Consider the following 13,219-nt stretch of genomic DNA (forward strand, 5'->3'; position numbering starts at 1 on the left):
CTACAAACATCTGTGCAGAACAAAACAAGTTTTTACAGATCTATATAACCATCAAACAACTTTTACGTATATTTTTGCTTCTTGAAGATAAATATTTTACTAGCATTCGCATTTTGAAAAAGCATAACAGAGAAGATCCTGTTAAAGTATCAATGTACCCATTTTGCTGGAGTCATTTTAGCCAAAGCCTCTTCTCTTCCTTTCACAAAGGTGCAAAGTCATAACAGAGTTCCTTGTCTTAAATGCCATATTAAATTACTCTAATAAACAGCCTTCTGTAACAACTTGGCAGTGGGCACCAATGGTAATACAGGAAATTAAATACAGGAAGAAAATTTTTTTAGCCCTTAGCACAATTAAAGACTACATCTTACTGCCCAAGGCAGACTGTGGAGTCTCCATCCTTGCAGATGATCAACACCAAAGCAGGCATGGCCCTGAGCAACATGCACTAGGTGTCCCTGCTTGAGCAGGAGCATTGGACTAGACCAGAGGTCCTTCCTACCTCAGCTCTTCTGTGAATTTCACTTTCTAAACCCAATTTAAATAAATAAATTGATCAACCATCTCTGTGGGAACATGAAGTATTAACTGCTCTTTTTTTTCCCAACAAAATTGCTGAGGGTTTTTTTTTATATTTTTGGTGATTTTAACTTTTTAGTTTTCATTTTCTCTTTTGCTTTCTTTCTACGATAATGAAAAAGTTACCAGTTTGATACCCAAAACTGAAGAAAACATTTTTTGTCAGAAAATTAGAAATGAGAACACCTCAACTTACTGTTTTACACAGGAAATGCCTTTGTTACTACATTTCTAGTTTCTTACAATACACTCAGGCATAGGACAGTTCTGGCTGGAAGGGTCCTTAGGAGTTCTCTACTCAAACCCCTCCCGCTCAGAGGAGAAGGTCAGGTGAGGTTGCTCAGGACTTCACCAGTCCAGTCTTGGAAGCCTCCAGGGACTGTAACTGCCCCAGCTCTTTGGGAAAGCCACATTACTGCCTGGATGTCCTTGTAAGGAAAAAGTTTTATTTATAACCAGTAAAAACATTTTGTTTCAGCTTACACTCACTGCTTCTCACTCTCTCACCATCCATCATTGTATCATATAGTCCTGATAATCTCCATACTTGCACAAGACAAGCTACTTTTAGTCCTCCCTTCTCCAGCTTGAACAACCGCACTTCTCTCGGGCTCTCCTTGCAGGGCAAGTGTTCCAGCCTCTGACCGCTTTGACAGTTCTCTGCTGAACTTGTTCTTGTTTATTAATGCGTGTCTTGTACTGCAGGAGGGCAAAACTGGACAGATTATTCAACATGCAGCCCAAAGAGTGCTGAGTGTGAGGGCCCAGAGCGCTTCCGCCACCCACAAGTTCAGCTGGCTAAAGTTAAGAGTTCAGCTGCCTGAGCCCAAGGTCAGCTCCTTTGCTGCAAGAGCTGCTGTATAAAGAGCTGCCTGCCAGGTACAGGCAAACATGTTAACAAAACACAGCATATTTACTCAACTTCACATTTACAGAGCTATTTTGTCCTTTATCCTTCGTTTGCACCGTACAACATCATCTTCACACCTCAGCTGACATTGATGGACATTTTAGGCATTACAGGTTGTATGAAGTAACACTGAATTCGACTGAATTTCACAGAAATACGAATTTCTGATTTTTCGATGCTAAGCATAATTATTTTACAATAAGAAGTGCAGTTCACAAGGCAGAAGTGGGTAGTATTACAACTCAGACAGCATAGTTAGGACTGCAGAGATTTATCTATGACCCAAACTGTCAAAAGCTCTGACAAGGGACATACTTGTTTCCATTTAAGTTTGTATTTCATTCTCCCTACTTTGACATCCAGTTTCCCTTTTTTGTAGTATACATTGATTTATTCTTACTAGCAGAGAAGCCAAGTTTTAAGAGGAATCATAGAATGGTTTGGGTTGGAAAGAACCTTAAGATTATCTAGTTCCAACCATCCCTTGCCATAGGCAGGGATGGCTCTCACCGGACCATGTTGCCCAAGGCTCCGTTCAGCCTGTCCTTGAACACTGGTAGGATGGAGCACTTACCACTTCTTTGGGTAATCTGTGTCAGTGCCTCACCTCCCTCACAGTAAAGAACTTCTTCCCTGTATTGAACCTGAACTTTCTCTGTTTAAATCCATCACCCCCTGTCCTGTTGCTACAGCCCCTGATGAAGAACTTCCAAATAAAGTTTATTCCAAAATTCTTCTGGGAAAGAACAACTCTCAAATACACCACCAGCACCTCTGTGTCATCACATTAAAACACAACCACACATTTCTTCAGCAAACCAAAAAGTTATTTCCAATACATGTTTTAGCTTTTCAAATCCAGGAGGTGTCCCCCACACTACCTCTCAGCTAACAAGGAAAGCAGTCTAAAAAATAACATAAATGTAGCCAAAACTTGAGCACAGCAGCCTTAGTCAGAATGCAGGTACGGTGTAAATTATGAACTGCATAATCCCCTGCCCTTCTGCCTCTAAACGTTAGCTCTGTGAATATTTTTTGTTATCAACAGGAAAAGTCACCAAACATACAGTAATTGTGTACACTTCAAGCAGCTAGCAAGCATAATCAGCATGCATTCAGTAATCATAGAATCACAGAATGGTTTGGGTTGGAAAGGACCTTAAGATCATCTAGTTCCAACCAGCCTACCATGGGCAGGGATGCCTCATCCTAGACCATGTCTCCCAAGACTTGTGTTTAGTATACAGTCACTTCACAAGTTTTTTGCTCTTCGTATTATCAGCCCTTGCTTAAACAGAACATAGTTTTGAACTTTCAAATTATTTGAGAGAAACACTTTCTTCTGGAAGAGCCGGAAGAGTTCATTCTAAGAGTGTGTAACTTGTAGAAGCAGCACTGTAGGTTTATTTCTTTGACAGAAAGAAACGCCTGGAAGAACAGGAATGGTTTGGAAATTCCTCCAAACAGCACATAGTAAAGAATAAGATTTTTATAAATCTGCAAGGAACTAAGGCAGAAAGCATTTCCAAACCTTCCTGGCTGCTATACAAATCACGCATCTTCAGTTGCAAGCTAGGAATCCTGACACAAAAGAAATCCTAGAAGGAAGCTGAAGCAGGTATTCTAGACAAACTCTTTTCTGAGAAACAACCAGCACACTTGATCTCTTGACAGCCTGACACCTGAAAAAGCATACTCCTGCACAAGTAGCTTCACCAGAAAGATCCCTCACTTGTCACTAAACTGGGAAAACACTGTTCTACGGCAACTACGCAAAGAAACCCAACATATGCTGCTGTTGACAGCACCAAGACAACTAACAGAATGATAAAGTCAATTTTTTCCCCTCACTCACAAGATTTACTTTTTTCTAATGAAATAAAAAACAAACCATGGCCTCTGGACTGGATGGAGTTAAGAATCGAGAAACTGATTTTTAGCCTGGCTGCACCTAAACTTTAAGGGAATGATTTATTTAATCTAATGTTCGCTTCCTGCCAAGTAGGTGTGTACAGTCAAACTAGTTTCCTGGCTACCATTACAGCCAGTAGATCTAATCAATGCAGTTTATGGTGCAATTCATCTGAATGAACATAGAACCTACTTGAGAACGAGACTAATCGCACCCTACACTCCAATGACTGCATTGACTTGCTCTGCACTGTCTATAAAAAGACACCAGCTTAGATGCAGGCACCCGCGTGGAGTCAGCTGAGTCTGATCTGCAAATCAGTCTTCAAACAAGCTTCTCAGAGGGAAGGTATTGATAGAAGCTGTCACACCAACTGAAGCAAATGTGACTTTATTCATAACACTACATATATAAACTTTTATCCCTATATTTCAGTTTCCCTCACTACAGCATCATAGTACCTAAGTATACAGTTTTACATCTGGACAACTGTATCTCTGTGCAAATATTTATAAAGATTACAGTACAGGAAAGGAAGGCAAGTCTGGAAAATGCTCTTAGGACCTGCAGTCTACTATGCCTCAGAAACTTTCAAAACCAGACTCTACTCTGACCTACAAGCAGTTTCAGTTTCTGGCATTAATACTTAATAGCAGAAGGGTCTTAACCTATAAAGTGACACATTAGCAGAGAGCCAGTGCTCTATAAATAGAAGCAAAGGTGCTTTCAAAATGCCACAATGTACCCATCCTATTCATTAATCCCTAGGACACACTCCTGTTTTTTCATGCAGTCAGAGGTCAATGCAACACCGTCAACTCTAGAGTACTTTCTACTAACTATAGTTGATCTACTAGAATTAGGAAGTCCTAGCTCTCTTCAAAGTAAGACTAATATTGAATGCAACAAAGAGGTGCAAGAATCAGATCATTTGCAGTCTTCGAAGTCCTTCCTGATGATGCAAGTTACTTGTTACAGCTGGACAACCAACTGCATAAGACACATGTATGTGTGTATGTAGTTAGACATGTATGCAAATACGTCTAACAATGCTTTCAGAACATCATTCAATGCTTGGGTTGTATGGTAAATATAAAGTCTACAAAATTAGAATTAATCTAATTAAAGTAAAAAAGTCACTGAAATCTTACTCATCTTTTTGACCATTAATTTTGCTTACATTTGTTTGCCTTTGAGTTACCCTCATTTACTAAATTCTTTTGTTAGTACCTCCTGTTCTGTTTTTGTACTTAGCAGCATCTAGTTTGCTTCAGGAACAATAATAAAATGGAAATCAGTTTATTGTTAATGAAAACACTTCTGAACACTAAGTAGTGAAATCAGTCCATTTAACATAACCAATGATACCAGAGTTCAAGCTCTACAGTACAATTAAGGTGATCACAACCTGGGTATTTCTTCATCAAATCTCTCTTTTCGCATTTATTGTACGTCCCTAGCTGTTCCTGTGTCCCTGGTTGTTCCCATATCATCTTCCAAGATGGAAATCTATTGCCAAGAAGGAATAAAACAAATGTTTCCTTGCAGCAAATGCAAGGAAAAGAACATTTTAGTTTAATTATTCCTTCTCCTGAAAATGAGTTATCTTCTAATTAAGACATGAAGGTATTGCAAAAATATAGCATTCCTGAAAATAATTAAATGCTCTGGAATTTCTCAGGAGTTCATGTGCCAGGGACAAAAGACACATGATGCCCATTTGTACAGGACGCATGAATTTAGAGACTTTCAAATTCTTACATTTATCTAGTGGTGCAACACATTGCACTGCTGGAAGAAGAACTATGCTCACTTACACTTTCACATGCAAAAACTGTATCCATACAGAAATAAGAAAACTTGGAAAGAAGTCTTTAGATTGCCAAGGACTCTGTCCTCCTGCTGAGGCAGCAGGAAATTAGGAAAAAGACTACAGGCAGAATCAGAAGCAAAGAATTATCAGGCTAAGTATCGTTAGAATTTTTCTCATATTATTTACACTGCCTGTAGCATGGAGAAGAGGAGGATATAATGATATAATTCAGCAGGGACTTAGTGCTGTCTGAACTGCTCTTACTCTACAGGTTTCTTTAAAATCAAGTCAACAAGTTACAAATGTTAAAATTTGATTTATCTCTTTATATTACAGTTATCTCTTTATATTACAATTATAAATACACATTTAGGTATTTGCTTCTCCTAGCATATTAAGCCTCTGACAGTAAAAACTGGTATAGCCCTACTGAAATCAATGACATTTAGCTATTTATAACCATGGAAAGGTTAGCTAATAGTCTGATGGAATCCTAAGAAATGGACAGGAGTGCAAAGTTTCCAAGTCTCAAAACACAAACTTTAGCACTTATACCTCACTGCATGACTGGGAATTAGTGATTTGACTTTCAAAACTACTAATATCTTTCAGAGAACTTCTGATATCTGGCTCTTCCATGTATGATGTCCTTTAACTACCTTTATTAAGCACATTTTTTACACAGAAAAACATTACTTTAGGAGATGAATTTATGCTACAGTTAAATTTCAAAACAATAAAAATGCGTGTATCCACAGAAATTTACACCACACAAAATCAGTACACCATAATAACTGTTATTTATGCAACTCTGTTTCTTCTACAATAAACAATGAGGCAAAACAAAATGCAAAACCAGCAATTGAGCAGGAAGAAAATATTTGTTGCCAAGCTCAGCCAAGATAAAATACATACCTTTTCATGTTTCTTCATAAAGTTGGTCTTTCTAATTTTCCCATGATGCTGTAAACAACAGAAAAAAAGCAAATTTGTTCGTAAATTATTTTATGCTCCTTCTATAGGAAAAATAGAAACAAAACAGTCAACAAAAAATACATACACTCTACATATGGTAGCACACTAGTCTGGTTCTGCTTCTTTAACCTCCAGTATTTGTGCCTGATGTTTCTAGCAATTCGTCTTACTAGAAGCACTAAAATTATGCTTGCTTTACTTCTTGCAAAGGCAAAAAACAATACACTAGTGTTACTTGGTGATATGCATAAGGTGTTTTTTCCTGATCCAATCAGGGACTGATGAGAAGAGGCAGCAAAAATGCAGCCCGAATTAAACTTCATGCCACCATCCTCCTCCTATCATCAATCAACTAATGAAAAAGACAGACGTTTCATTTCTTTCTCTTTCCAGAGAAGTCTCAATGATGGACACTTCATTTTCAAAACATACATGCATACAATCCATCTGAATTTTCACCTTTTATCTGCTCCATTTTAGAATTTGGATGGTATGCAAGTTGGCAGAATGACGAAAAGGAATTAAATCAATACAAATATAGTTCAAGGTGCAGGAGCTAAACAACAGAAAGAAGAAAGGAGCATCATTTAAAAAGGCACAGCTTTAAAGCAATCTTAAGAAAGGGAAGACTGTGCAAGGAAAATAAAGTGTTCTTGGATCAAGTTCTGGATTTTGGATCTCAACTGAAAATGTGAGAACAAGACAAACACAGAAATATAGTAAACGCCTTAAGGCTATAAATCAATGAGCAAAACAAGACAGAGACACATAAAGGGTGACATGTATAAACGATATAAAATTAGTAAAGCAGTACAATATTCTTTAAACATAGTCAAGTACTACTTCTCAAAGTATACCTTATAAAGCATGCTCAATGAATCAGGGGAAAAAATATCTCAAAAGAAGGAATTCTTTTTCATTATAATGTTTAAAATCTTGTACTTAGTATTTGTAGACCTCAATATTCAGCCATGTCAAGATGATATCAGTAACTGTGGCTGTTCTTGACTGACTTCTGAAGAGCTTAATATTAGTCAGGGCTTTAAGTTTCCTTTACATAATTTGCCAGACTGAAAAAAAAAGAATTAGTTCATTCAATTAATACCTATCATATTAGAGACAGGTATCAGAGACAGCAATCTTTTTATCATGCCTTTGAAAAGAAGACTAGATGATAACAGAGACTTTTTGGAGGAGGAAGTGATCAAGCCTGAGATTAAACAATGATAGATCACAACTGCATTCATACATTTTGAATCTCCATACAGCGTATTTATCAAGTGTTTCAAAGCAAGTGAGCAGGTGCCCTATTTCTGTGCAAGCACATAGAAACATTGCATTCAGAGCTACTTTTAGAAGATAGTAGTTTTAGTAGTTTTTAATCCCGTTTTCTATTAAAATGATAAAAATAAGACTTCATATAGTTTGAAATTTTTGTTTTAAAGATTACCTTTCAAAACCAGCTTTGTATTTTTCTCTCAATCTACTGCAAAGCTCTTAAATTTTCATATAATTAATAGCAGCCATGCCAATTATGACTACACTGCTTTATCAGGTGTTAGCATTCCAGGCTGCCACAAACCGTAACTTTACCTTTAGCTGTAGTATAGCCTAGCACCCATACCAGTAGTGCATATTAGCACCTAAATGGCTATCTTCTTGTTCGCATCTAGCAGTCCTTAGTTAAATCACTCCAGAAGATAATTTGCTGTAACCTACTCTGAATCTCATTATAAACCTGAGAAAATCATATTCTACTTTCACAGTCCTCATCACTCAAAACCCTGAACCCATCAAAAGTGTCAGTTTTGTTGGGCTTTGAAATGCAGCTATTTCTGAAATTCACCTTACCACCTGGCTAAGTGCTAACTGCTATCAGATGGAGCAAGAATGGTAACTTCTCCTGTTCATCCAAGTCTTGGGAAAAATATTTAATATCACTGATTGAAGCAGGGACCATGAAGGCATTTAAAAAACCTTAGAAGCTCATTCTTATTGCACACAAGTCTGGCAGGGTTCATGTGCAAGAAGAACAGAACCATCAGAGACACTAAAAAAGGACAAAGGAGAAAAAAAAATATATTGAGAAGGCTGCTCAGTGAACACAAACAAGAAAGATGAGGCACTTTTTGACAGCATGCTTCATTGAACTGACTCTTGTGAGCTTTCCTATTTAAATTCCAAGACAGATATGAAAATATCTGTGCAAAATTACTTCTTCAGCAAATAAATCTCTTACAAAGAAACTGCTTTGGCCAAGGGAAAAGAACAAAGGTTGCCCATAAAGAAAACTTGCAAATCTGCACTTATTACAAGTAATCCTCTACTCTTCTCAGCTTTCAATGTAAGATCATACCAGAAACATTAAATACATATTTAAACTAAAAACATATTAGTATATTATTACTAAAACCACAGTAACTTCTCAAAACATATGTCTATGTGTTTTTTTTCTTCAAGAGGGAAGAAAACAATCGTATTTTTACAAATTTGTCTTGTTCACATTTTCTTCACATTTTCACACCAATTCATCATGAATACCATACATTTATACACACATGCATATATTAATACATACTGTAATAACGTATAAAACCTTAAAGTTAGTAAAATGCATAGAAAACATAACTGCCTAATCACTTTTCTGGTATCAGTCTTCCTGCCCACATTCTCTCCAGTTAAGACCTCAAAAACAACACAATGAGGTATGCTTGAGGAGCACGAAGATTCTGGGTAAGAAACAGGCTACAAACTCTGGCACCACAGCATTTGTTTGCAGCATGACTACAACATAGCCCAAAACACAAAAAAAAACAAAAAAAAATACAGAAGAAGAAAAATTCAACCTATACATGTCAAGAACTTACAGAAAATGGAGTTTAGACAATGATTTGGTAATAAGGATTAATACATTCATTCTAAAACATGCATTACCATCATTTCAACACAACACATGCCAGGTAATGGAACCACATCTGCTGCAAAAGCAACTGTGTCTGTTTCTCTGTTTCAGAAATTCGTATAAAAAAAGTTAACATTGCACTATGTCATTTTACCTCATTAAAGGCTAACGCACTTGTGGTTTGTATCTTACTCCTGTGGCTTATACCTAAGGCCACTGCAGGCACTCCTCTAAAATCTTTACAAACTGTTGCTATACCAACTTACAGAAGCAAAGCAGATACTTGCACTTAACAGTGTTACATATGTTTTGACACAACAAAGAAGACTGGTTTATTAGACATTAATAATGACTACATCATTACTAATCACAATGTGATCTACAGAAAAGCTTCTGATCACAACAAATGAACCACACATAGAAATATTGCTTAAAATGAAGAGTTTTAAAATAGGAAATTCAGTATGCAGGAATCTATTAAGCAACACTAAGAAAAAATCTCATTACCTTAAGAAAGAACCTCTTATCTGTCCTAACAGGATTGTAGGAAGCAAGGTAAGCAGCTATTAGAAGAAATTTGGAGTAATAAGGAAGTTCCACATGTGTATGTGCAGAGAGTCCTACAAAATAAACAAACACTTTATGAGTCACCAAAACACTCTGAACATCCACAAATGTCAAACTGAACTCATTTGCATTCTTCTTCTTTTCCTTCTGTCCTGCTCTACTGCTGTAACTAAACGAGTTCAGCTGCTTTCTCAATACCATTATCACAGACAAAATCTGTGAAGGGCCAAGGAACGGCCCGATGCTACTCTCTACAACTACCTGAAAGGAGGACGGAGTGAGAAGGTGGCTGGTCTCTGCTCCCAAGTAACAAGCAATAGGACAAAAGGAAATGGCTTCAAGATGTGCCATAGGAAGTTTAGATTGGCTATTAGGAATAATTTCTTCACCAAAAGAGCAGTAAGACATTGAAACAGGCTGCTCAGTAAGTGGTGGAGTTACCATCCCTGAAGTGTTCAAAAGCCATGCAGATGAGGCCCTTAGCGACACTGTTTAGTTTTGGTCTTGGCAGTGCTGGATTAATCATTGGACTTGATAATCTTAAAGGTCTTTTCCAAATATAGGAAACAGTCTGATGACTGAAACTATCTTTAGACAATATTAAATGGCTATTTTACCTACTATCTAAAGAATACATTATTTGTCATAACAAATAATAGGGAAAAAGTGTTCCCAAACTGTGAACTGGTCAAAAGACCATGAGCAACAGACAGCACCAGGAAAATGTAAACGAAGGCTGACAGATACATTAAGATTCAACTTTCAAGCCTATCTGAAGTATAAACCTCAACAAAGCCTACTCCTCTACTGAAACAACAGAAAGAATTCTTGCGATTCCGACATTTCTCTTTTCCAATACAGTGAGACACAGGACAGGTGTTTTGTTTAGGAATGTGCTAATCCTGTGTAAGTAACATACCAGGTATAGTATTCCCTTCTCCCTATTCAGACCATTCTGCCAGTTGGTACATAGAGGTTTGACCATCAGGGGTCAGCCCATTCCTCCTCCATTCCTACATAAGAAATACTTAAAGAAATCTGCTTTTCCCACAAAGAACCTTTGGAAAGGTTAAAGTCAGGATATATGCTATGGGGAAAAAAACAGTAAGAGTCCTCTGCAGAACACCTTCTCAATAAACATGATTAACCTGAACTGTAACTGAACGTTAACAGGTGGCCTCATCTATATAATTCCCTTCACATGTTTTCAGGCGACAATAACCAAGCCAAATGCAAAGTACCCATTTCACATCACAAGCCTCTACAGTTACTATATTTCAAGGGGGCTATAGGCATGCTGGGGATGGACTCTTCATTAGGGACTGTAGTGACAGGACAAGGGGTAAAGGGTTAAAACATAAATAGGGAAAGTTTAGACTGGATATAAGGAAGAAATTCTTTACTGTTAGGGTGGTGAGGCACTGGAATGGGTTGCCCAGGGAAGCTGTGAATGCTCCATCCCTGGTGGTGTCCAGGGCCAGGTTGGACAGAGCCTTGGGTGAGTTGGTTTAGTATGAGGTGTCCCTGTCCATGGCAGGCGGGTTAGAACTAGATGATCTTAAGGTCCTTTCCAACCCTAACTATTCTATGATTCTATACCTTTCAGCTGCCCAGGTTCTTCATCACCATGCTGTAAGTGCTCCCACTGTGAGCTAAAAGACAAATAATGCACATATATATATATAAATTATATATAAAGATGAAATACTTGTTAGTCTTTTAGAGACAACTTTCTGCTTGGTATATTGTATTTCAATTTCATGACACTGGCTAGGATACAATTAGTAAGAGCATAATTAAAAATAACATGTCATACTACCTTGCACTTGGGTTTCAATTATGTGCAGATTATGCATATTTGAAAAACCGCAGAAAGTAATGGTATATTAAGGTATAAATTTGAGTACAAGCTAATTGTAAAATACTAGTTTCTTTCCTTCCTACCACCAGTAAGCATGTATCAATAGTGTTCTAAGTTTCAAGAAAAATGCAGAATTGGGTAAAAAGTAAAAAAAACAATAGGTTTGACTTTTTTTCTGCTTAATAAGTAATGGTATATTAAGGTATAAATTTGAGTACAAGCTAATTGTAAAATACTAGTTTCTTTCCTTCCTACCACCAGTAAGCATGTATCAATAGTGTTCTAAGTTTCAAGAAAAATGCAGAATTGAGTAAAAAGTAAAAAAAACAATATGTTTGACTTTTTTTCTGCTTAATAACTGTTTATGCTAGTGAGAACAATACTATAATTACTTTGTAATGTAATTTTGAAGTCTATGTAATAAAGCAATATTCATTCTTCGCTGTAAAACTTCCAAGACATCAAGATGGAACATTCTGTCAGTGAAAAATGCCTGCAAGCAGTTTGCTGTGGTCCTAAACAACAGCAAAAAATTTCACTTCAGAATTTTCCCTAAAGAATGACATTGTCACGAATGTCATGATTTTAGATCATTTTTGTATATCACAGAGTTTTTTAAAGCACCAGTGCTTTTTATTTGGGGTTTTTAAAGATCTGGTCTAGTGGAAGGTATCCTTGCTTGTGGCAGGGGGGTTGGAACTAAATGATCTTTAAGGTCCTTTCCAACCCAAACCATTCTGTGATTCTATGATACTATCTTTATAAACAAGGTTTATCAGCCATATACTGTAAAACTTCTGGAAACAGTTTAATAAGAGCTGATGTATCACTCAAACTATAATGAATGAGTGAAGTTTTTACCCAATGACTATTTTACAAGTAGAAAAAACAGGCTCCTTTTCATCTTAGCTCATGTAGCACATCAGCCAATAGCAAAGTTCTACTGCTGTCACTTAAAACTTGAAGAGAAGCCCAGATTAATTACAGTTCTGTGGTCAGAAAAACTGATATGGTCATTTTAATTCCTCAAGCTTTTACTGGTACACAGAGGTAAAACCTAGAACTATAATGCAGAAACTGGAATTTATCATTAAAAACCCATTAAAGCTCAAATTTATAATCAAAGAAAACTGTAAAGAGGAAAATCTATTTATTTGGAAACAATTCATAAGTTATTTTGTAACATAATCTTGTATTACACCCTAATTAGAGTAGGCAATTACACAATATAAAAAGTCAGGAAGATCCTGAGTAGACTATGCATTGAAGATCAATATCAAGTACAAATATATATTTGAGTTAAATAGAAAAATGCCTCATTGTACAGTGAGGTTTGGCTCGTATGAAGTAAAATCAATTCTCCTTTTTGAACAAACGATCACTTTTCCAAAACATTTCGCAAGGACTGATACTACAGACACAGGTTCAGTTACCAGAATACTCTATGGCCTCAATGATTCAAAGGAAAAAAAAAAAATCATTATGTAACAAGATAAAGAAATCAAACACTACTGAATTACCTCTCTTCACATGGCATAACATGAGAATCACTCATCTTAAACATGGAAAAGACATTACATTTGATCCAATTGTTAACATTGAAAATGAACACCGCCATCTTTTTATACTAGCAGTCTGGCAACTCAAGAAATAAGAAATCTAAAACCCTATCAAGAGGATCTCAGCCCATTAGCGGG

The 13,219-nt window shown here is 36.7% G+C and overlaps 1 protein-coding gene across 1 annotated transcript in view; it reads right to left on the reverse strand.

Annotated features, from left to right (window-relative positions):
* Nucleotides 1-13,219, reverse strand: part of ORC5 (origin recognition complex subunit 5) — a 72,180-nt gene that overhangs the window by 40,484 nt on the left and 18,477 nt on the right. The window contains exons 10-12 of the mRNA XM_057417893.1: nt 11,261-11,313; nt 9,602-9,714; nt 6,133-6,180 (exon numbers count right to left, since the gene is read on the reverse strand). Coding sequence (XP_057273876.1) covers nt 6,133-6,180; nt 9,602-9,714; nt 11,261-11,313 — 214 coding nt within the window. The remainder of the gene's footprint in view (nt 1-6,132; nt 6,181-9,601; nt 9,715-11,260; nt 11,314-13,219) is intronic.

Source organism: Pezoporus wallicus, unplaced genomic scaffold (assembly GCF_028554395.1).
Source record: "Pezoporus wallicus isolate ANWC-B61680 ecotype Strahan unplaced genomic scaffold, APGP_CSIRO_Pwel_v1 contig_5542, whole genome shotgun sequence".
NCBI lineage: Eukaryota > Metazoa > Chordata > Aves > Psittaciformes > Psittacidae > Pezoporus > Pezoporus wallicus.